Source organism: Habropoda laboriosa, unplaced genomic scaffold (assembly GCF_001263275.1).
Source record: "Habropoda laboriosa isolate 0110345459 unplaced genomic scaffold, ASM126327v1 scaffold212, whole genome shotgun sequence".
Lineage (NCBI taxonomy): Eukaryota > Metazoa > Arthropoda > Insecta > Hymenoptera > Apidae > Habropoda > Habropoda laboriosa.
Genome location: NW_017100509.1, coordinates 3,833,762 through 3,859,779, shown reverse-complemented (window position 1 = coordinate 3,859,779; position 26,018 = coordinate 3,833,762). Strand labels below are relative to the sequence as shown.

The following is a 26,018-nucleotide window of genomic DNA, read 5'->3' as shown; positions in this document are numbered from 1 at the left end:
CTCCTTTCACCCTGTTCTTCGATTAATTCTGCATATTTTTCATTATTTTCGAATGTTTGCTTATTTGTGACATACGACGTCATAAAATACTTCGAAACTATTTCTCGTACGAAAAATTGAAAAATTAAAATATAGAAATTCTTATGCGATACATTTGTAAAATTTACATCGGTGCACTGCATAATTGTTTATAAAAAAATTAGATCGATGATCGGGGATGAATAATAAAACTGTTTTGGAACTAACGTGAAACGTATATATTTGATAGGTTATTTATCTGCTTCTATGAGAATTGTATTTACAAGCTACATTTTCGAAATACGTACCAGTACTGAGGTTTAATAAATATTTCATAATACCAACTAATTGCGACGCATTCGTAAACGCTTAACAAGATAGAAGCTAATAAAGAACTGTCTTGATAAATTACATGTATATATATATATATATATAGTCATACTTCCTAGTTATACTCGTTTAAAATATCAATGTCACGGTAAAACATCGTCGTAACTTTGTGAACGACATTCTTTAACGCTATCGAACACATCTAAATCTTTCGTAAAGCTACACATGACTAGTTCTAAATAAACATTACTCTTAGAATGTACTCTGTCGAAGAGCAGCAATTAACTGCGCTACATCGATAAAACAGTTTCCTACTCGTTACAAGAAATCGAATTCTCGAAAAGTGAACGTACGACGACAAATAAGTATAAAAGAACACAATAACTGTTCTCTGCAATTAGAAAAAAATTAAATTTCACGAAATTTTCTGCAAATACTCCGATAAACGATATAAGTCTAAAAAAATAAACGTTTCTCTTAGGACGCTTAAAAGTAGATTTTTGAAAAGTATCAGATAGAAAAAAGAAAGAAAGAAAAACAGCACAAACAAACTCAATTCGCATAAGCTTGCAAATCCACCACTGGTTAGGAGAGACACATCATTCAATTTTGCGTGACAATAACAATAACATCACCAGTGGATAGTTCGCTTTGTAAAATGAACGAGTTTACATTACTGTTGCGTTATGTCAACTAAACGTGTATCTCTTGCGGGAACTATACTTCTTAATAAAGCTAAGCCGCGTGTCGTTTCTGTGCTTACAACAACATACGTAATCTTCGTCAGAAAAAAGAATAACAAAGAAACATCTCTCTGGAACTCGTATACACTCGATCGATAACTTATCCTACGCTCTGTTTAATTGCCCTTAAAATATCTGTAAAACATTTCTTTCCTCGGAAAATTTGAACGTTTAGGCATCATGTTAACGCGGTTTCACTTCTTCCCGTTAACATGCTTATTTTGATTTGGTGCCAGCGGCGCTCTTCGTTTCACGTGCCTCTCAGGAACTTTATCCTTCGATGCTGAGACCCCGTTGCAAGCCAGGCTGCCCTTTCTTTTTCTCAAAGATTCGGTAGGAAGATACTCGGCCGGTCTCAATAGCTGCCTAAAATTATACGGACCGTTTATATCCTCCGGATCGTAATCCACCTTGAAGATCTCGTGTCGCTTCTGGACAACAGTGGGCTTGAGCACTTGTCTAAGATCGGTCGGTATACCGAACGTATCTTTCCCAATCTCCTTTTTCACACCTAATCGACCGTTGATGGCGTTCTGCGAATTCACCAATCGATCGTTTCTAATCTTACCGTCCCCGGCGGTTTGTCGATGTTTCCCAAAATTCTCGTTCTCCTTCGTCGGTCGTATCTCCTTCAGACGATCCATTACACGGTTCTTAAGAGCGTTGTTCAATCTCGACGGTTTCACCAGATCGTCCTTCACGACCATTTTATTGACGAACAAACCGTTCTGACAGCCGGTGACAACGTTTCGGTATCTGTTACCGGAAGACAGGTGCCCGGTAGGCAGGTTGACGTTCTGCGACGACGAGTGTTCGTTAACAGCGTTCGAACGATCGTTAATTGCGGCCTCGCGTTCGCTCACGGAGCTATAAGGACTGTTTAGAAGCGCGTGTCCATTGGCAAATGTCGGATGCCCGTTTGTAAAATTAGAGCCTCCATTAAGCGCGTTCTGATGACCGGTTACAGCGTGCCCATTGACGACACGTTGCTGACCAACGAAATGTTGCTGCCGTTCGTTTACACCGTTGTATCGGTCGATGTATCTGGATCGTAGGCCGTTTGAATTGTTGAGATTCGAAGAGGTGACTGGAAATTGCCTACGGTGTGGATAGACTTGAGGGGACCGCAGGTTGTTGATAGGCACGTGATTAGTCCGTGTACTGCAAAGAAAATGCTCGTTTTAATCGAACAGCTACTCCTAGGATGCAGTAGCTCGATCGTCGATTTTATCAGCACTACCAGTTGATCAATGAAAATTTGAGAATGAAGAGAATACTCTTTCGAGTAAAATATTCGTGACGCGAATGTTTCATTGTTCCTATGTTACTATTACTGAAATTTTCATTATCTTCTTTGTGCCTTAATTGTGCTAATTTTTCATGCATACTTTTTTCTTCAATTTCTATGTGAAAGTGTCTTTTTAAGTAAGAAAAAAAAGAAAAGAAATACGTATCTAAGATAAATTGATTTTCTCTTCTATTTACGTCAGAGACTACGTGAAAAGTTTCTAAATGAAATGAAATCATTTAAAATGGGTGTGACACAGTCTACGGATGGCGTAAGTTTATAATTTTACCTGGAAGTTTGCCATGATACCTCTGGCAAGGTACAGAAACACAACGAAAGATTAGTAGAACTCAATTAACTATGTTACAGTGATTAATTCAACGATACTGTCTATTGAACAATGCATTGTGGGTCTGACAAAATGAAAGAAACGAACGTAACGATTAGACGGGAAATTCAAAAGATTAGGCAATAATGTAGTAAATGGCTTGACTAGTCGTGAGAGAAAGCTTAACTTTACCCCACTCTGGTCGAGTTCTCTTGTTGCTGATTCTCGTCCGGATCTCCCAGAGCTTTGTGCCATATGTCCGAGAGTTGTTGCTCCGAGGCTATCGCAAAGTCGCCCTGAGCTTCCAAACGCTCTCTCCTCTCCGCGTTCACTTCGAGAACCTGGCCCATTCGGCTCCTAAAATTCAAGAGAAAAAATCCCAATTCTCCTGCAAAATCTCTCTACGTCACTTTTCGCGTATACGCTTCAACGACAACCACATGGTTCTATAATAATAATTACATGCTGAATTGTGAAGAGCTTCTTCACATAGTCGCATAGAAATCTGATCTACTATGTATGTAAATTTTTGTGGGATTCTCTATAATACTTCTACTATTCAAGGATCAAATTTTCACGAGATCCTCTACAATATTCACACTGTTCAACACTGTGGGAAATTCAATATACTGTCGAAACACTACTTCGCCATAGCTGAATGTTTGATAAAAGATCTCTGCGATCTATGGATGTACCTCGACGATGGGTGAAGGTCATTTTCTAGCTGTATCAACGGTAAGTCCCAGCCAACTTCTTCTTCTTCGAAGTCCGAACCACTTCCGATGCGAGTGCCAAAAGCATTGGAAAATTGAGCATTCGAATTTCCCATTTCTTTCGAATAAACGCGAGTGTGTAATCGATCCCAACGAACCATTACGTCTATTTACCTGCTCATCTCGTCCTTCAAGTCACGATAATATTTAACGGTGTCCTCTCCGTCCACTTGTTTGCCGCTTCGATATTGCAGGATAGGCTGCACCATGTTGAATCCTTCCGGTCGAACGTAATCCGGAGGTGGCTCTTCCACGTCGTTCAATCGCACTCCAGGCTTATTGCGACGCAGATTCTTGTGCACGTCCTGATTTTGCATGTGAACCTTCAACACCGTTGCACAAAAGATTAGAATGAAATTGGAAGAAGAAAATCTGTCGCTGTTGAAAATATCCGCGGCTTACACTTTGAGAAAATTGTATAAGATCGGCTTGTCTTAATTTAGGATGCACACTGTCCTTTACTGGAGGTTTCCTCTTCTTAACTCTCTCTTCTTTCTTGTACCATCGTTGAACGATGAACGCTGCATCTTCGTTCTTCAAACCTTCGCGCAACAACGCTTTATGCGCTTCGAATTTGTCGTCGTAGTTGTTCAAGATCCTCTTGAAACGTTCTTCCAGCTCAGGTCCGAAACGTTTGCGAATTGTGTATCCTCTGAAGTCTGCAGACGCGAAAACGTTTCATTTCTCAGCTGGTTTCTGTTGAGTTTAACGTAACATCTTCACGGTTAGGTATGTTTCAGATAAACTCACGACTCTGAATTATAACTGCAGCGTCATCTTGGTTCAGTTCGTCCTTCGAGGCCTCGTCGTCTTCGTTCTCTTCCGCTTCCTGCTCTGCCTCAGCTTTTTCTCTCTGTTCTTCTGTGGGAACGGCGTCAAGTTCATAACTTAAAATAACTTTTTAATTTTTCGACGACTCGCGACACTTCTTCTTCGTTAGAAATCTGACAAATTTGTTTACCTAGCGCTTTTTGCAGAACAGTTGCCTCCTCCTCCTCTTCCTGCTTCTTCTTCATTTCTTCCAGCAAATGCTTCCGTGACAACCATCCACGAATATGTCGTTGCAGAGTCACGACTGATACAGCGAACTGCCACTTCTGCTTCTTGAATCTGATCTTAGCGAGCCACCGGCGGACACACGCTTGTACCATGATGATTTTCTTCAGCTGTTCCTCGTACATCTTCGAGAGGAACTCCACGTGATAGTATTTCAGGAAAACTTTCGTTCTGCCTAGCGCCCATCCGTCCATTTTCAGGCGAATCAGAAGCAGACGACAATTGTCACGATTAGCTACCACGCGTTCGTCGTAACCGAACGCTAAGAAACAGTATCTGGAATAGGAACATACTTCGTAGAAATGAACAACGTTCGAGTCAACGTGTTTCGTAAATTTCTCAATATTTACCAGTGATAAATCCGAACGAATCAAATTTTCATAGACTTTCCTATAGAATAATGTACAATTACGTTACCTTTTCAGAAATTCATTGAACGGTATTCTATGCGAGAACCCATTTTGCCTGATCCTAATTGTCTCTAAGACACCGGTGTATCTCAGCTGTTTCACCACTTTTTCCTTATCGAAGAATCGCGGGCTCTTCGAGTCGTTTGGCTTTATGCAACGCACAAATTGCGGCGATCCTGACACCATTTTCTGCAGCAGATCCATCAGAGAGTACCGGAAGTAAGTTGCGACAGTTTGCTGAGCTCTAGATTGTGACGCCAATCCACGACTGGAGTATCGTTCCTGAGATCGTTTGAAAAAGTTATGCGAATTTTAATTTTAACTTTACTTACATTTCAATTTTTCGTTGCTCTGCAGGTGTAATTCAATTAACAAATCGATACCTTCGTATTTTGACTCGACTGCGACAATTTTCTCGAGTCAGTTTCGTGCACCGCCGAGTACAAGTTTCCAGTCTTCGTGATCGGGCATTGAAAGAGGAAACGAACCATATCGTACTGAGATTGCCTGACAAGTTGGATGACTTCTGGCGGCAGGAAATTTCTGTTCTTCTCCAAAAATCCTTCCGCTTGGTAAACCACGCGTCCCGCGAAATGGTGAACCGCGAAGCAAATAGCGTCTGACTTTGGTCGTACGTAATACTTGGACTTGATGTTGCTGTGGAATTTCTCTGTAACATAATTGCACAACTATTTACCACGAAGCTGCGATTCAAAGTGAATCCATTGTCGAGACTAACAGTTTCATAAAACTGCAAAAATCATTGTTATCAAGATGCGCTACGAAGAGCAAAGGAAAAATTGTTTCAACAAATTATCGTCTTAGCTGCATAGTTTGAGTCAAAAAAATAGGAAAAGGCGGAAATATGAAACGCGGCACAGAAAGTGTTAAAAAGTATCGTACCGATGAGAGATTTGTTCGTGGCTCTAGGGAATCGGCTTTCCTCGTCCAACAAAGCCAAAAGACCCATCGGCTTGCTTAACAACATGTCAAGAACGGGTCTATTGTCCGAGAACTCGACCAAATCCACCGGTATTCCTTCCGCCATGTACTCCTGTTGCTCCCACGTAAAGATATGTTGATTGAAGTAATACTGTATCTGTTCGTTCGCGATATTGATGCAAAGTTGCTCAAAGGAGTTTCTCGGGAAATTTTCGAAGCCGAAAATGTCGAGTAGCCCGATAGCCAGCGGTTCGTAGTTTGGCGAGCGATTGAAGCATAGTAAACAGTTGATTTGATTGACCATCCAGTCGAACAATCGACCGTACAGCCCTTTTGCCATCGCGTCTCTCGCTGCACACGCCTCGGCCACCGTATTGTTCCGCGTGATTGTTTCTCCTCTGGTCATAACCGAGTTCGATGTCAACGCGTCCAAAAGATCGTTCTCCTCGACACCGAGCAATTGTGACACTGAAACACGTTACAAACGTCTCGATTTTTAAGTCTTCTATTTTAAAAAAGTAAAGCACGGGAAACGGGAGAATGTTTACCTCTGTGCAAAGGTGCTGCGTCGATTACACGACTTTTGTTATCAGTGTTATCCTCACTGGCCACTTCACCGAACTCGATATCACCGAGATGAAGAATCGCTGCCAGGATACGATACACAGTGTCCACTTCGCTGTCTCGAAATCCGAGCAATTTAAAGCCGGCCTTTAATTGTTGGAATTTGTCGATATGCGTTTGAGACGTTTGATTTTGATCTGTCAAGTATCGATGATGCTTGTGGACATTCGAGTCTAGGTAGAATTCTGAGAGGCGATTGTCCGCCTCCAGACCGTCGTACATGTAGTAAAATATGTGGAAGTTACGTTCGCCTCTGAAAAGTAGCTCAGTTTAAACACACGAAATCGTTCCTTGCGATGGAAAATGGGTCACTGTAAAACAGGGAGAAGATGGAACTTCCTTCCATTTTTCTCCCGTTTCTTCTTATTCATGGTTCTTATTCATAAAACCATTGAAAATTACGTATGGAAACACCTGTTTTACTTAGCCCACCTTGTGTATCGAAATATACTCACTCAGCTTGAGCCACAACCCGAGACTGCTCTAACAGATACACGTATATCCTGGCACCGGTAACTTTACCACCTTTAGTCATCGTTAAGTCCAAGTACTTCCCAAATCTCGACGAGTTCGCGTTAATTCCCGTAGTCGCGTTACCGAATGCCTCCATTATCGGATTTATCTGAAGGATCCTCTCTTCCAAGTTACGATTCGGAGCTTTGCTGAGGTAAACCAACTGTTTCAGCAGCAAATTCGCGCTTTCGGTTTTTCCAGCTCCGGATTCGCCGCTAATTACAATCGCCTGATTTTGTCGTTGGTGCAACAGAGCTTGATAAGCAGCATCGGCGACTGCGAAAATATGAGGTGGATTGTCCGATCTTGCTTGGCCCTTGTATCTCTTTTGTTCCTGCACGAGCAAGTCAAAGTTTACCTCGACGCTTAATATTTCTATAATATTAAGAAACTTCGAGGGATACTCACGATTCCAGTGTAAAGTCCCAGATTAGTGAACGGGTTAACAGCGACAAGTATATCTCCAATATAAGTGTATATTTGAGCTTGTTCGTATCTGTGTTGCAATTGGTCGACGATAGCATCCTCGGAAAGCATGTCCAACGCAGCCAGATCGTCCATGTACATCTTCTGCGGCCTAGCTTTGCGATCAGTCTTCAATTTTCCATGCTTGGTGGTCACTTCGGGTTGCCTGTGCACTCTTCCGTCAGCTCTTTGACGACGAATCTCCTGTTGAAGTTCGTCTTGGATCTTTTCCAAGCTCGAGTCAACGTTCAGCAGCAGAGGATGCTCTTTCAATTCGCTGGCAAATGGCCTGTGTTCGAGATCTTTCACCAAGCATTCCGTAATAAAGTCTACCAGCTCTGTAGAATGGATATCAGGATTCTTCAGAGACGGCGGTGGATTTCTGGGGATCTGAAAAAGTGCCCTCATCGGATGCAATTCGGACAAAGGTGGATCTCCCTCTGCTAGCTCGATCGCCGTGATCCCAACTGACCATACGTCGCATCGGGAATCGTAAGAAGAGTCCAATTGTTGCTCGCAAGCTATCACCTGTTCGGAATTCGTTAATTTCGTCGGTTATTAATTTCGTTCTGAAAGTAGGATTTAGTGTGTTCTACAGCCCCTGGCGAAAAAAATTGGGGGCACTCAGAGTTTTCAACACCTTTCGCATTTTGGTGATATATGGAAGTCACGAACACTGTCTTTCTGCCTTATTAAGTATCTCTCGATACGAATCCAATTGAGAATATCTGCAGTTTATCTAAATCTCTTACCAGTCACCACGTTCGCTGGCTTAAATAAAAGCATTCTAGATATTTGGCAAAATCATGGAAAAATCAAGGACACGATAAAACAGAGTATGCAGGAAAGGATACATGCTGTAATCGAAGCAAAGGGAGGAAACACAAATTATTATTGAATTCGACTGAAAGTCCGAAAGATGTTGAAAATTGTGAGTGACCCTGATTTTTCGTCTAATGTACCTCGGGTGCCATCCAATACGGCGTGCCGACCGAGGTATTTTTCCTCGCTAGTGTTGCTACGAGGTGCGAGGCCACGCCAAAATCAACTAATTTGACGTGTGCATCGTCGGTAAGCAAAATGTTGTGTCCCTTAACGTCTCGATGCATACAGTGATTGCTGTGTAAATAAATTAGCGCCTCCACCGTTTCCCTGAGGATATAAGCTATTTGCTCGTCCGTTAGGCGTCTTCCTTTTCTCTTCAGACCTTGGACAAGATCGGTCACCGATCCTCCGGTGCACAACTACAACCGAAACGAAATCTTTCAGCTGTTTAACCATCTTTAGAAACGTTAGATCAGATAACCACAGAATTTCGTAAGATCGTCACAATCTACGGGTGCTGATATTTACAGCTCGGATGGGACAATCATCCTACCAATTGTATATATTCGTTACGCTTTCCTATCTGCGTTATGAGACGAAAATTAGAGTGACAATACCTCCATGACGAACCATAATTGATCCTCTTCCTGCGCCGGTTTCGCTCTTTTCAAGAATAATCCGTGAAACACAGGGATATTCGGATGTAGGCTCAAATCTCTCAACACCAGGTACTCCTCCTCGATCTCCTCGATATTGTCCGCCACGTTCTCCAAGATTTTAATCGCAACTTTGTTCCCGGTTTCGTTGCATTGTGCGCTATAAACTTCTCCGTAGGTTCCTTCGCCGATTAATTCCTCCAGTACGAAACGATCGCCGGGATCTGGTATCACGTCGAAGTTTACGTGCTGGCTTAGACCGTGGTACGCCATGTTGGTCCCTCCGCCGGTCATTTCTGCAAAAAGAAATCACGTCGAATGGCAGATTTACAGAAAATTACACGCTTATCTCGAACATTGTCCATACTCTTGATCGTAACAGAGGTATCTTTAAAGTTAGTAATTTACCGCGGCTACCTTTTTACTCAGCCAAAAAAGATTACGCCGGGATATGAAAAATGCTAGGCTGCATTTGCGGGTATTTTTCCAGGAGAACAAGACTGTACTGGCGGTGAACTAATTCCTAGATCAAGTCTTGTAGAAAGTTGCGGTGAACCGCGAGAAGAAAAGTTGTCACTGCTATACCGTATACGTATCGCGTAAAAAAGCGCGACCGGAAACTAAATATTATCGAAGAAAGCGCGCGTAGAACTTTGACGAGAACAAGTTTTATCCGATACCGTAACGTTACGAAACAGGGAAAACAGAGAACGTCGAATAAATAACTCGACACGTTGACAGTATGAAAATGATTGATTTCTGTTGCATAAGAAATTCGTGATTCCATTAATACAGGTATGCGGTGGAGAATTACATATATTAAGTTAGTGAAGCAGATTACGTAACGTTACATTTCCTCGTTACAAAGGAAATTTACATCGAACAGACATAGGAAAATATATTATCCAGCTACTTTAAAGAGGCAAGTTCGAAAAATTCAGCGTTTCTCACATTAGGACGGCTAATTGTCACTAGCGATTACGCAATTCTATTGTTTTACAAGGTAAGAGAATCTCACTACGTCCAGAGCGTAAAAAGGAAAAATAAAGAAGCACTTTCTCTCGTTCGATGTTCCTTCCGAGTTTAACAACAATTAAACCACCAAACTCTCGTGAGAGTTTCATATACTTTTAATGTCCGGTTTCACTGCACTTTCTACGGATTATTCCTACTGAAAAATTTTCTGGTTACGTGAATTGCTTTACTGACCGATTATGTCACCCATTCTTTCTTTCTTTTTTTTCTCGCACTCTCAAAATCTCAAAAGTCTCGATGCCTCATTTAAGCTCCAGCGATTTCGACGAACATTGTTCACTTGACCAGGTATGAAATACGACTGGATCGTTCGTCTTCTAACCAGATACCTGTTAACCCCTAATGAGATTAGGCTCGGTAAGACCGGCGCATTTCTGCTTGCTTTTAAAAATAGGTCTCGTAAGAAGACTATGCCGTGTGTATCTCTGTCATTTTGATTCTTGATATTAATACCGTAACAGCTCGAATAGGCTTAGATATCTACGAAATATATTAACCTGATCTCTCCCCGATAACAGGGACTCCTAATTAGTTACATATATACGTGTGTATATTCGATACATGTACGTGTTAAATTAATAAATCACTATAAATAAATCACTCGTTCTTTACGAGAGAATAATTTATGCGGCATTATTCTTTTGTTAACTTGATGAACTACTTACACGATGTGAAGCACGATAAATTTGCCTACTTCAATGTTTTCGTTCTCCAAGATATTACACGGTATCGTTTCGTTATTTATCGTGCTATTTTGTTCTTTTTTTTTTTTTTTTTAGGTAGAAATACGCAGTTTCAACTGGATTTGTAGTATTTCACACTTCGCTTTCTGCGTGAAAATCTACTCAGGGTATAATAATAAATCGTCTACGCCACTGGATGAAGCCGTCTAAGGATCGAAGCCACTCGTGGTTTCGAATGACATTTTGTAACACGAAATTAAACAGGACGTTTATGGATCACGAGTGTTAGTTGTGTAGACGATGTTCTGTCGCGAAATTAATAGAGGACAACACTTGGAGGATCTCGAATCTTGATTAACTGAACGAAGGCATAACTTTGCAAATATTAAGTTTTACTTTGCCGTGAATAGGGGAACATTAATCATGGCAATAAGTGCATAGCAACGAATCGTTAAATTCGATGCAAAATTATTTCGAAAGGAGAGAGGGAATAATATTTTGCTACACTACCGGCTAAAAGTTTTCAATCACCGTGCATCGAAAGTTACATGAAATTTGGATAAAATAAAAACTTAGCAATTTTAAGAATGTTTCATTACTCGAATCAAGAGAAACAAAGTAAATTGCTGTCGATCTTCGTAATATTAATTTCAAATTTTTCAAGAGATTGACAGGTAATTCGAAAGTTTTGATCGGTAGTGTATTTTAAAGCGATGCTCACGATGAGGATAAACGTAGTAATTAGAGGAATTCATGAAGTACGATTAATTTTTTGTTTAAGGGAAATAACGTGCAATTAAAGCTTGCACGTTGCTTTGAAATGTAAATGAAAAGACATGCTAAAGTACACGGATAATTTTATAATCTTATAAGCGTGCACGCTGGTGTTAATTATTGTGCATAGCCATCGGAGTCACGTTCAGCAGTGCGAAGTGTGTCAAATGTACAGATCTACGCTTGTATCTAGCATTCGTGATATAATTTACGGGTACAATGTTGATCTAATATTTCATTCGAAACAGGAAGAGAAATGATGTATTGCTGGTATTTGAAAAATTTCACAGAAAAAGCAAATGTATTTGCCAAGTATTCCGATATTACGGATATTTTCTTATAGAAATTTCAAGATTTTCGAATTCGAGGATATCTAGTTTCTACAATATGCAAACGCTCGCTCCAGATTCTGTTTTACAGAAAAGCGAATCGAAGAGGGAAAATAAAGCACGTTGCAAAAGCTTCCCCTACCTCAGGCTGTAATTGAAAGCTTCTGCAAAACAACGATCTTGTTTGTCGCGGAAAAACCAAGCTTGAAAGAAATTTTTTTCATTCGAATTCGTACACGAATACCAGAAGGATCATCTGAATCAAAATTTTTCCAAGTAAATTTTTCTGTAACTTGAAACACGACTGAAAAATTCCTTGAAACTTGCAGAAAACCAAGTTAGAAAGTCGCAAACGATAATGCTTATCGAACGTTTACTCTTCTTTGGAAAGTTGCTAATGGGTCAAATTTGACCCGGTCGGTAGTTTTACCGTTGAACAATATCTCTTTTTCCGAACTGAAAGAGAAAAAGAAATATTCGTCGAACACAGCAACTGATTAGTGCCTTCTACGTAGAATATAAGAATCCTGCCAATTTCACAGATCGATGCTTCCCCCACTGTAATACTCGCCTACTCGCTCGTTTCGAAAGTATTGTCAACTGTTGTTTCGCCGTTCCTAATTAACACTCTGTATCGTGATCTCACCTATTCGACGAAACGAACGATTGATCGTTGAATTTCTTCCATTTCTCGGCACCTTCAATCAGTGCTATCAATCGTAAACAATAACCGGTGACTGTGCGAGGCAGTCACGTGGTAAGATGGGTATTAGAGCGAAGAAACCCGACGTAAAATTGGCTTAAAGGCCCCAACTGTAAAGTAATGTCTCCTCTAGCTGCATCATCATGTCCAACTGCCTTGGACAATACTTGACTGCACCTAATGTGGTGCATAAGCCGGACAAGTCACGAACATAGTGGCTTCTCAGTTACAACTGTGTCATTGGCTACGAAAATTTCATTATTAACGATTATCGATTTCAATTATAACTCGTTTACGTCACAGTCTCTTTGTCCTCGTGTGCTTCTCTTGTGAGAAAGTAACATTGTTCTGTGCTGCCCGTAAGGAATAATTAATCGTTCTATTTTGAGAAAACATGCGTAGCGTAAATAGGTGTAGAAAGTAGATCGTATTCTCGTTTAAGCAATTTTCATTAATACCGAGTGGAGAGGATCGATAGGAGAGGATTTTCATTTTTGTTTCTCATAATTACATGCATCGAGTTAAACTCGAGGAAAATTTCAACAAGGTTACTTTCGTTTTACGTGTTCGAGCAGGATTCAATGTTGCCTTCGATATTTTTCGTGCCAGTCGAATGTAACGTAGTCTGTTAAGTCGTTTCTTCGACGATTTTCTGAATATTTCCAGTGAATTTTTTCAACGTAAATTGTAAAACGAGGTCTCGACGTGAAAATCTAAGATAGACATAAATTGCCATGTCATTAAAATCCTTGCTTACAGACTTTTCTCAAACGATCGCGTTTATAAATTATTCGTGTTACCGCAAAACTTTCGACATTTCCGTCGTTACTTGGTAAAACGTTAATTTATATGAAAGCTAAATTTCAATTTTACGTACTTTCGTTGCACTATCTCAACTGTATGGACAAAATTCTAAATATCAAATTACAGTGGTTATAGGTTATGGTAATAAATAGAAAGACATGAATGACCAGAGAAATTTTCTATTTTTACGTGGTACGGTTTATAATGTGATTTAGTATCACTCGAATGACAAACTGGATGAAGTGAAAGGTCAGAGGCTTTTCCAATCGCATACTCATGGTTCCGCTGTTTTATTCCTTTCAGCGTGACGGCGTAACGGTACAGTGCGTGCCATCAATGGCCGTACTACTCCTGCGTAATGTTTAAACTGTGTACTGTTGTGAACAATGCACCCTGAACTGGACATCTATGCTAATTCTTTCGAATCGCTCTCTTCGAAGAAAGTTAATAACTGGAGAAATTAATTTCTAACTGTTTTTTTTTTTATCGTAGCATATGCAGCTGTACAGGTTAGAACAGTTTCAGACGAATCCAGCCGATTGATGTTTTTGCATAAAGTAGTAGTTATTGATTTCCTTTTACTAATGAAGTTTGTTCTTTAATTGAACGCGTTCTATAACTTCAGTTCAACTGAACTTTCATTTAATAGCTGTAAAAGTTCAGTGGATGGCAATGCAAAGTGAATTTTCTTTTATTGTACACTTCCAATTGATTTGTGGAAATGATAATTTTACCAAAACTAGTTTGTTATCTTAATTTAGTGTGTTCAGTAGGTATAAAAGTTAAATGGATGGCGATGCAAAGTGAATTTTTTTTTTATTGTACACTTCCAATTGATTTGTGGAAATGATAATTTTACCAAAACTAGTTTGTTATCTTAATTTAGTGTGTTCAGTAGGTATAAAAGTTAAATGGATGGCGATGCAAAGTGAATATAATTTTATTGTACACTTCCAATTGATTTGTGGAAATGATAATTTTACCAAAACTAGTTTGTTGTGTTAATTTAGTGTGTTTAATAGGTGTAAAAGTTAAATGGATGACAATGCAAAGTGAATTTTTTTTTTATTGTACACTTCCAATTGATTTGTGGAAATGATAATTTTACCAAAACTAGTTTGTTGTCTTAATTTAGTGTGTTCAGTAGGTATAAAAGTTAAATGGATGGCGATGCAAAGTGAATATAATTTTATTGTACACTTCCAATTGATTCGTTGAAACGTTCATTTTTCCAAAACTAGGGCAGTTCGTGGTTATGGTTTGATTTGCACACCACGAGGATGTAACGGTATGGTTTTCACTATCACGGTATCACTCATTTGTAATAAAACAGTATAGTGAATTTACATGATTATAAAATTTAGATATTAAAATCTCTAGAATGATACATTTCCTAAGAAGTAGACATACTGTAGAAGTTCTGATTTTGTTCATTTTACACGTCGATAATTTAAATAAGAAATTCTACGATATTGTGGAGGAGAAACTTTTACCGAAAAAGAAAATATGCAAATATCATTTGTCAACGATCCAAGCAATGTTACAGCTGAACAACAAAATTTCTTCGCAGCGGTTTCGCAGCCGATTCCGCAAACCGATCCGTGACCGACTTCGCTTTCAGCGCCTCTTTTTATGCGGCTTGATTTTTGCTCCCATTCATCGCGACATAAAATTGGATCGCGCTTCCTCGAAATCGATATCGTGTGCTTGTCGGTGCAGAACGAAGCCGCGATATTAATTCCGGTAGCTACTAAATACACGCTTAGACGGTTGTGTGAACCGGCTGAATATTGAAAGGATCGCTCTGGTTTACGATTGTTTCCACCGTGACAATTGTCACCGAACGGTACTTCTCTACTTTTTTTCTCTCTTCTTTTTTCCTCCCCTCTCGCGATTGTTTCGGCGGTTCTTCCGACGTGCAAATTTATTCTCGGGGCAAATCACGGCACAATAAGGACGTAAACGTTTAAGAATTGCGCCAGCATGAATTGACATAACGTGCCACACGATAACTTGCCGTATTTTGCTTTTCATATTACCGCAATTCATCTCACAGATCGCACGTGTCACGCTATCAGGAAGCAAAGTCGAACTTGTCGCGTGTCAGACCGAGAATAGTTGCAAGTTTACGGTTGAACAGTTTTTCTTTGGAGAAAAAACATCTTCGCTACGCAGGTTTTGTGTAGAATGTTTCCTCCACTAACGGCGTCGATTTTACGATCATTTTTACGGTTTCGGTGAAAAATTGGAAAAAAATGATAAGGTAGGTAGAAATGTGTATTTTTAAAATTGACAATTCATCGATTGAATTAATATGTTACGCGTGTAAAGTGGAATATTACTTGGTTGAAATTGTCATCGCGCGAGTATTGAGGAAAGGTACCTGCATAGTATTTCAGAGGATGCATAAAATTTGCTTCGTGTCGGTGCCACCTGTGACTTTGTAAAAGTGTGCTAATTCCACAATAATGCGAAGCCCTACTTTCCAACCTTTGACCATTGCTTTCATACTCGTTACGTTTCAACGTAGCCATTGTATTTTCGTCCTTTTAATCAGCCATAAGGGGGCCTAAATTCCATTACAAATATGAATTAACGACTGTTTTGATTTGCTTCGAATTCAACAAGCGTTTCAATGTTTACGAACGGAAGTGTAGGTACTTCCTATATCGAGCGAAATTCACTTAATAAGACATCTAATTCAGCATAACCGAAAACGAGAGAATAAGCAATTGTTACTCTCAATGATTAGTATCATTTCTGGTAGCAATCTTCCGGTCGGAAATCGTGCTTGACGAATTCACAGAATACACTTCCAATTTGTTGGATATTTCGTCCTCGAGTGCTACGGTGAAAAATGAATCAACACGTAGAAAAGGGATACCCTAAACAGAGCCTGTAAATCCAGTAAATCTCTAGTTAAATAAAGAAAGTTTGTTTAAAGGTTAAGAAAGACATTAGTTTATTTCCATATCCAACACAATCAATTCTACTAATTATCTATGTATGTGTGATGCAAAAAGTAAATATTCTCACGAAACCAGAAACTGCCTAATTATTGTTTTTAATATTTTCAGAAAATTTGACAATATTTATTTGAATATTTTGAAATTTCATTTCTGTCAAAATTTTTCATTTGAAAAATTATAGCTAATAATAGGATGAATTTTGGTTAAGCAATCGAAGTAGAGAGATTATTTTAAATGAAATTAAACAGTAGTACTAAAGAGTAGTATTAATCATATCGTAATTTCTAAAAATTAGTTACAAGAATATATTACCGCTGACAAGAAAATTCTATCCACGATAACTGATCTCTAGATGTTATCAGATCCACTATTCATGGTGCACTGGTTTTCGAATGTTATAGGAGAAGAAACGTGACATCGATACATGATACACTTCATCGAATTACCTTATTGAAGTGGTACGTTCTAATTTCGTATTCCGACAAGAAACTTTTAGGATCGATATTACAACTTTATTAATGTTAACCATTTTACGTTAAACTTCAGATTTTTGCAATTCTCAAATCAAACAATTTCACGCATTCTTTTAAAACCCACACGAAACTAATAGAAACCTCTCTTGATAATGTTTCAAGGATTTTTATATTGCTAATTCTCAAATTGGACAATTTCGTGCAATTTTTTAAAATCCAGATGAAATTAACAGAAATATCGATTGAAAACTTTGCAAATATTTCAAACTTTCCCGCCACTTTTCTGTGAGAAAATCCATCCCGAAGACGGTGAAGCGAGCACCTTGAAGCCAGGCCCAGCGACGACTCGTCCCTTTGGGTTTTTCCCTGGGTTTGTTCGCGTAGGGGTGGACAGGGATCGGCAGGACGACGCGTACGCACTCTTCACCAGACCGTTGAACGCGTACTTTTGCGAACGACACTCAGTCAACGCGGAAATAGTCTTCGTGTAAAATACATTGTTGCGAGAACGTAGAAACGTTTAATTAATTTTACGCCCACCCTACTCCGAGTTTGACTATTTTCTGACATTTCCATCGCCATTTCTCATTGAATAACTCTTGTCACCCATTGTGATTGTCTCGAAGAAGCACTTTATATGTAACTTTACCATAGCGATAATCAAATCGCTTAGAATGTTTGCTAAGGAGTCATTGCTCGATCGGAAAACACGTTCTCTATCACGTCACTCGTATATGAGTGACAGTGATATTTTCTTTACAGCCTCGTAGCTCGTACTTCCTGCGCCTAGCATAGTTTTATGACGTAGATGACTTCATTAGTTTCGATAATACATAATGTACTCGTTGCTTCGTACTTGTCATTCGTAAAAGTGCTTAATTCTTGAAAATAACTGCAGTTTTCAATCGAACAAATACCGTGCTTATTCTGTCAGGATTAAAAAGAACAACATAACCTGATGACTGTTACAATTATCGTGAGTATTCCTTGTTATCCTAATTATAAATTGGTAAAGAAAACTAAAGAGAGTAAGGAAATAAAAATAAATCGAGGTAGTTGAGTATTCGTAATAAAGATGTCACAGGAAGCAAATAAATCGCCATTTAGGTTCATATTACTCTCTTAAAAACGTGAACTAAACGAACCGAAGAAGGTAAAAATTGTACAAAATGATAAAAAGGTGTTTCTCCAAGAAAAAGAAGAAACAAGGTTGTTGGACAAGGTAAACATTTTAAAAGTTCGTTGCAAAAATGGCCTAACGGAGAACGTGTTGAGGAGGTGAACGTAAGGCAAACCAAGCATAGTTTCTTTTAACGATCGAAATTTCTACGACGTACCACGAATCATGAAGCTTTATCACGTGTTTACGTTCAAAGTGTCTGGAAAAATCTCAACAACGTAGACAGATACAACGTTCGCGGATATACGTCCTGCAGAGTTTTGGACGGTGTAAGAAGAAGAAAAATCTGCCTGCCGCGAAGCAAAATTGCGCAACACACTTCCTACATAACGAACAGCGCCGGTAATTACGATTTTTTTAATAATTGAAAAGCCGATGAATGCAACCGGGATGCTTTGTATGGAAATGAAACGCCCACGCTTATTTAGGTGTGTAAGCGACGAACAATGTCAGGGAATACTCACGAACGGCTGAGACAATAGATCGGGCAGACTCTCCTCACGCTTCCTGATTTGATCCGTTTCTGTAGTTTGGTTCCATTTTGTAGATCATTAATTCGTTATACGACGCGCGATAAGCTTCGGAATCTAATTAACTTTAATCTGATCCGCCGTTTATAATAACCGGTAGCTTTTCCCCCGCGGTATGTGGAAGAGTGGAACAGACGTGTCCCACTATGCTAACCGAGAAGAAAAGAATAGTGACGAATGAACAAAATGCAACAGGTGTTCAGAATGTTAGCATAATCGTTCCGTATGCATTCACGTTTCTGGACTGCGTTCTGTAATGCTGCATCGATACTATACGCTATCAGAGAAGTTGTCAAACTTGTTGGAAAAAGAGAAAATAATGGTTACACAACGGTGTGCTAATTTCACCGAAAATTGAGCGACAAGCTCTTCTTCCTTTGGTATTAAACGTATCGTTAGGGCTGAAGTTTTGTTTAATTCCGACTGAATATCTAATAAACATTGATAAATCTTTAGAGAAACCAGTTACATTTTTCTTGTAACTTTGAAATTTCGTGCAAGGGTTAAGCAACATTTTTAAAGTTGTCCGTTATCCGTCAAGTGTCGGTAAAGATGAAAGGAAGTTATGAAACATTGTTAGATGACATGTTGGACCACGGATGATCGATTTTTTCCAGATTTGTCAACGTGCAAAGTAAGCATGACTATTGAAATTCCGACAGTCCTTCCTTGTGATTTCAATGCTACCTGCGGTGTCGCGGGAAGAAATAATTGAACACCTGTAAACTCGATAAAGCGATACCTATAATTTGTAATACAGCGTTAGGTGAATACAAAAACCAAATGGACGAAAATGGCATAAATGCGAAGAGTATTCTATTTCATAAATTCAGCTGATAAATTTAGGAGACGTCGGTATATTCTTCGGTGTTTTCTCTTGTTTACTATAAAAAATAGATTACATTCCTATTAAAGTTAACTTTTCTTCTTCAATTTCTCAAAAACGGAATTTACCTCCTTTCTTCTGAACTTCTTCAGTCGCTCGAAATATATTCAGTTAAAAAATTAACGAAGCGTACAACTATCTCTGAAAGGTAACAAGTACTTAATATCGTGTTTTAAAATACAATTAAAAAATATATACGATAAAGCAAAACTTGAAAAATACATTTCTACAATTTTGCTGCGATATATAAAGAAAAGATGACGTCAGAAAACACAGAAGGGATTTAAAATCCAGCGGATTGCCGTTTGCACGGTTCCCCGGCTTTTGGAAAAGCGGCGAACACCGACGAAGCAACGTGCGGTATGAAACGAAATGTAATTACATGATGGACAACAATTGCATTAAGAACCAAGGAAAGTAGTGTGAAGGATGTAATTAAGTACGGATGAAAGTCAGGCCGCGTTTGAAGAGGTGACGATCCTCGAGAAGATTCAGAGCCGAACGGCCGTTTTCCAGATCATTGATCTCGGTACCCTTTCTTCTAGATTGTCTCTTTCTCCTTTCGTTAAATACCGCGTAACGTTGATAAATGAATTCCCAAAGCGAAACACTAATTACTTTTATTCTCAAGAACGAAAACCGCATAAATATGGAGAGTTTATTCTATCTTGTGAAATTAAAACGTTCAATTTCCTGCATTCTTCTCTTCTCGATCCTTTCCAATTTTAAGCAATTTAAGCTTACGCGATCAGTGTCCATGCAAATTGCACGGTGAAGGTAAAACGGTTGTCCATAAGTATCAGCTTCGAATTTCACTTTTCTGTTATTAATTTTTGCAAAGGGAAAGCGTATTTAACCACACACACACACACACTTTTCCACCAATATTGTTTACTTTCCATCAACCTGCGTCTTGCAATAAAAAAACCGATATCTCGGGTCTTCCATCGTTCTTAGTCTAGTTTTCATTAAATCTTTCACAATTTAAAAGAAGATTTAGCTTCAGTAAATTAGGCAATATTAAATTTCATTTTTCTTTCTTCTTCCAAATGAAAAGTACTTTATATTTATACGTTTTCAGTCTGGTATACTTATCGATGTCGTTTAATTAACGACCTTTTTTTACGATATTTCATAAACTAGCAGACGGCTTGTAAGAATATTCCGCAGTACAGTTATTCGTCAACCGTGAAAGATCGCTTAGGTTGTTGGAAAAAATGTTACACTTCAGTACACCCCATGAGTAAAAGTCATGTGCTTTTACCTGAAGAAATCGGCTCTGCTATTGATCACGCCGACAAATTTTACACTAACTTCGTTGATAATTATTTAGCTTAATTGTGTCTGCATCCTATCGAAGCTATACAAGAATGAAAGGAGAACGAGTGTAGTGTATATATTCTTTAAAAATCGCGAGAATTGTCTTTTATGTTCGAATTCGATCTACAAACCACGATACAACTTTTATCACTTGCGGTTCATTTCGTAATCGTCGAATTTTTCATGGAACAGCGTGTAGCAAGAATTGCTATGATTTTTCCCGTTATGATTCACGCGTATCATTGTCATTTCTACCGTTACGCGTTATTTTACAACACGTTTCCGTCGCGGACGATAACGAAGTCGGGGAACAGAAATCGGTACCGCGATTCTACCCGTGCAAGACAAAGGAAATCGAGCTAAAATCGGTGAAAGTATCGTTATTCGGACATTCGTCACGATCTTGTGAATCGAAACCGCCCAACAAATCGAAGTACCGACCGATTCACTTTCTTATTTAATTCCCTCGATTTACTAGAAACTACAGCGAAGATAATAGAAACGGTAAAAACTGCCCACTTCCATGAAAATTGCCGTACAACAGTGAATTATCTCGAATTACGTGTGTCAACGCTACGAAAACTGGACGCAATAATCGTAGAGCATTTAATACACCTATTATTACATTTGCAGCTGGATATAAAATAAATGTTCCTTCGCCTGGTCGAATTAAACTAGATTCCACGAAAACAACTTCTCTTCCCCGCCAGCTGTTTCTTCAAGTGAGATTGTAATTAAAGACAATTAGAGGGAAGACATTTCCTTGCAAAAGAAATTCTGCCGCGATAATGACTTTTCTGTTGCGAAACGATACGAATATTTCTCTCTGAAGTTAAACACAGCCGGGGCGAAATAGAATTGGAAAATCCTACTCTGACCGAGGATCTGAAATCCTCGAACAGATATTTGACCCTCGCGGCGAGATTCACGCGACATTTCCACATCGTGCTTCGCAAATCGCGCGAAATTCTAATTTAGACATCCGTATCGATCGTACAGAAAGTGGAAATGCACTTCCTGAATGCAACGGAGCGCGTGAAAGAAAAAAAGGAAAATTAACGTAATAGGATGCAACGTTGCGGTGTGCTGCACTGAATTCATCATTTTCCGTCTTTATCCGTTGCTTGTCACCGATTGTTACAAAATCGTCCAGGTAAATACCGGGTGTCCCATTTTACACACGCGATTATCTCTCGAATTTGCTATTCGAAAAAATGCTTCCAATGGAACTTACTTTTGTTTCGAGAGGATTTTGCGTTGAGATTAATATGGAACACCTTGTACAGAACGAAAGGTAGATACATCGACCCAAATGGTAACAAGTCAGTTTTTCGTGCTTTACATTGTAGCAAAAGGAATGTGAATACAAAAGAATAATAATTGGCCAAAACGAGTTCAATTAAATTTTGCAGGGGATTTTATGCTCTCGATCGAACAATTTTTGGGGAAAGCACGAACGGAAAAGAAAGGCCTTAACATGAACCAGATATTATACCTTTTCACTGGGCGGTACCTGTTGTAATCATTCGATACATTCACGAGCATAACTTTTGACTTTCTTTTATTTAATAATTTCTGTACTTTTTCTATTTTTTTTTCTGTCTTCTAATGAACATGTTTCGAACGCTTCCTTCTTATAATTTGCACATAATCAGCGATGAATTTTTACCGAGAGACGAATCCTAATGCTTATCGTTCCGCATAAATGGCCACTCACCTCTCTGAAATTACTCGTTCAACGTGGAATTCTTACAAATCGAATACCACTGATTTAAGTGTACAATATCGAGCATTCAAATTTTTTTATCATTCTACGAGTACGACCCATTACATGCGCCGTTATTAAGTATTATTGCTTATCAACCTGTCTTTTGTAGCAACGAAGTATAACAAACGTCCGATTCTCGTTTTATAATTTGCACACGTGCGTTTATAACGGTTTCTCGAAGATAATAGACTCGAGTACGAAGAAAGTGAATTGCGCGCGAAATTTTAAACGACACAAGCGAAATTATTATGACAAAATCTTTAAAACTTTTAAAAATTTCTCGTCAAAAAACAGAAGAAAACTCCAGCAAAGAAAGGTTATCGAATTTCTTTCAACCATGAAAAATTCAGCACTTCGACACGAAAATTGGAGAAACGTGAAAAAATCGAAGTTAATCATTTTGGCTCAGAAATTGACTCGAATCTTCCTACTCTGATCATCGAACAACATCCAAGGCTCTCTATTTTCTCGTTCCTTCTAATTTCCTGGACGTTTTCACGTTTCCGCGGAGGCACGTGAACGAAACTGCGGCCACAATACCGTAATAACCGAATGGCAAACGAAATGAACGAGTTCCATTTCTGGGTGCGGTGTTTGACAAGCTTCTCTTTGGTGATTCACAAAGCACCGCGCTAACGTCCCGGCCGATTTATAACTGGTTCCATTGGTTATTGCCATTTCTGTAAAGCACGTGGGTATTGAAAGCACCCTATATAGCAAGTTGACCAGCCTTTCTACCTTTCTTTCGATACCTCGCGCGATATTTGCTCTTCGAATGTAACAGGCAAACTTCGTTCTTGACCTTTTATCTCTCGCAGAGTTCAAGGTACCTCTCTTTTCCAAACACCGTGTTCGAGTGATGTTTGCTCCGAGACATCGAACCACGATAACATCAAGTATGTACACCTCGATCATCCTTAATCTCCTCATTCCGACAAATATTTGCACGACTACGCTACGATCTTTACTTTCGCACACTGCAATTTTTCCCTATGCGTATAATTTTCCAAGGTTTTACGATTCGTCAACGTCAGCTGTCATCCTCGCGAATCGATCGTCGATCGATCTCGAAGATAATCAGAAGCGAGGATTTTACGTATGCAATGCGTATAATTTTCCAAGGTTTTACGATTCGTCAACGTCAGCTGTCATCCTCGCGAATCGATCTCGAAGATAATCAGAAGCGAGGATTTTACGTATGCGTAGGTTAGTGTCGAAACGTTCGTTGAAGTACGGTTTGTTTCCTTTTTTTTTGTTACACTACTTTGATATTTTCATACTTCACGCTTCATGGTACGAGCAAGCACACGAATCGTTTCAGCTTGCGGCTCGCGTTTAATTGACGCGTTTGCCAATGAATTCGAAACGTTACGTAGCGTTGCAAAGTGTTCTTTTTTTTTTTTCAAAGCAATCACCATGCTGTGGAATATATTTCGCGAATATCGTAACTAATGAAAACGTTACGAGTTCCGAGTGTAAAGGTACAGACAGATAACGTATCTTGACTGAATTGTTGTACGCCAGGCTTCGAGTGCTAACATCAAATGCAAGCGATGGATCGAGCCTTGTGCATAATGCATCGGCAGGAACCTGATGTACGTGTACCGTGACAGAACTGGCATTATTTTAAGCAGATTACGCGCACTCTGTTGCAAGCCTGATAATTGCTTTAATATCCTCGATTGTTTAGTTCAGCGCGCACCGTTATTGTTTACGCGAAAACAGCGAGCCTAGAAGTACGCATGTGTGAGATAATCGGTCGAAATTACAGTTGAATTTGCATTTTCGCGGATCCTTATGGAAAATAACCGGTGATAACTTTCTTTTCTTCTTCATATTATAATACGCCACGTAAATCGGCAATTTAATCCTCGTATTCTCACAGTACAGTTCTAAATTTGAAGAGGAAGCTTGGTAAGACCCTGAGATTATCTGGTTCATCGCTAACATTCAACTCTCTTAAATTCGTAAACAAGTTGCTTCTGATGTCAGTTTCAGTTTAAACTTCGTTTTACCAGAAAGATAGAATATTTCTTTAGAAGGAGTTGCTTTTAGTAACGGAACGTGACTGTCAAATACAGGTATACGAGGTAAATGTTTAGGATGTAGCTTACCCGGTTCGGTTGATGAACGATTAAGAGAAAGAGAGGATTCCCCCGCGGTTGGCAAAGAAGAAGACTCACGTGAACATGGCCAGAGAGGATACCTGAAACCAGTTGCGTGTCGATCGCAGAAGAAAGAAGAGAAAAAAGAGCAGTTTAAAGTCCTCGGAGAGGTAAATTCACAGCACTTGGCCACTACGTGACTGTCTAACCGGTACTGTACAGCCGAGACGATACAGAAAGGATCGGCGGCGAGCGAAGAGCAGAGCACGCGAGTGCTGCCGCTGTCTTTGGCTGATGCCCGAGCACCGGGAACCACGTTGATGCCCCTCTCCTCGCCGTTTCTTGCTTCCTTTCCTCTTTGCCTCTCACGATGCTCCGTTACTCCTTCCGCTTACGTTTTTAGCCTTATCCGATCGTCCGTCCGATTGACACGAAATTTATTCCGATTCGTATCAGGCACGCTTGACATTTAACGTCTTTCTGGCTGTTCCGACGCGCGCCGGTGCTCGATTTCAAGCGAATGATAATATTTCTTCTTTTCTTTTTTCGTCGAGATTAGCTGTTGCGGGGAGTGAAGACAATTTTTGAGGGATCTTTGAAGTTTCTGGGAAATTTCTTTCAAAAATTCAGAAATTGAATTGATAATCATTTTTTTAGTGAAGGTTCGTTGTTTTGGGACTGAAGAGAGGTATCGGGCGATTTCTTTCGCCAACAATTGAACGCATCGAATTTTGGATGGATCATTCTTTTAATCGAGGTTCACTGCTTTGGGACTGAAGAGAGTTATGGAGGAATCGTTGAAATTTCTGGGAAATTTCTTTCGCCAAAAATTGAACGCATCGAATTTTGGATGGATAATAATTCTTTTAATCGAGGTTCGCTGCTTTGGGACTGAAGAGAATTGTCGAGGGATCGTTGAAATTTCTGGGAAATTTCTTTCGCCAAAAATTGAACGCATCGAATTTTGAATGAATACAAATTTTTTTAACGGAGATTCACTGTTTCCGTCTGAAGAGAATGATCGCAGTGAAAATTCTGCGAAATCTCTTGAAATTTCAAGAATTGACTCAACGCATCGAATTTTGAAGGATAAAGAATTTTTTAAATCGACATTCACTGTTCCGCACTCAAGAGAATTATCGACCGATCGTTGAAAAAGATCGCAGTGAAAATTCCGCGAAATTTCTTTCGCCGAAAATTGACTGAACGCGTCGAATTTTAGCCGAATAAAGAATTTCCTTTTTAATCGACGTTCGCTGCTCCTGTCTAAAGAGAATTACCGATCGAGCGTTGAAAATGCTCACACTGAAATTTCTTTCGCCAAAATTTCACTCAACAAATCCTCCAAATTTCTTTCTTCGACTTAACGCATCCAATTCTCCTAAACGGAAATATTCGGACACTCTCATTTCAGCTTCTATGTCATCTTATATGAGTTAGTGCAACTTTTGTTGCATTCGTTTTCTATATCAAGAATTTGTCGATCCA

At 39.3% G+C, this 26,018-nt stretch overlaps 1 protein-coding gene across 4 annotated transcripts; it reads right to left on the bottom strand.

Moving 5' to 3' along the window:
* Nucleotides 1-1,017: 1,017 nt before the first annotated feature.
* Nucleotides 1,018-24,765, bottom strand: LOC108576292 (myosin-IIIb-like). 4 transcript variants are annotated; one of them, XM_017939256.1, is made up of 17 exons: nucleotides 10,181-10,290; nucleotides 8,933-9,267; nucleotides 8,453-8,734; nucleotides 7,434-8,018; nucleotides 6,968-7,359; nucleotides 6,437-6,765; nucleotides 5,850-6,356; nucleotides 5,330-5,616; nucleotides 4,954-5,228; nucleotides 4,442-4,812; nucleotides 4,231-4,341; nucleotides 3,883-4,139; nucleotides 3,595-3,803; nucleotides 3,403-3,483; nucleotides 2,900-3,064; nucleotides 2,669-2,690; nucleotides 2,182-2,252 (listed from the first exon to the last, which is right to left on the bottom strand). In XM_017939256.1, exons 1-17 carry the CDS (start codon nucleotides 10,194-10,196, stop codon nucleotides 2,241-2,243), a joined length of 4,236 nt encoding a protein of 1,411 aa, XP_017794745.1. In that variant the 5' UTR covers nucleotides 10,197-10,290; the 3' UTR covers nucleotides 2,182-2,240. The 4 variants fall into 4 exon arrangements, with proteins under 4 accessions (XP_017794744.1, XP_017794743.1, XP_017794742.1 ...); XM_017939255.1 differs by lacking the exons at nucleotides 2,669-2,690; nucleotides 10,181-10,290 and adding an exon at nucleotides 24,540-24,765 and having other exon boundaries at nucleotides 1,018-2,252; XM_017939254.1 differs by lacking the exons at nucleotides 2,669-2,690; nucleotides 10,181-10,290 and adding an exon at nucleotides 10,672-10,750 and having other exon boundaries at nucleotides 1,018-2,252.
* Between the last annotated feature and the right edge of the window lie 1,253 nt (nucleotides 24,766-26,018).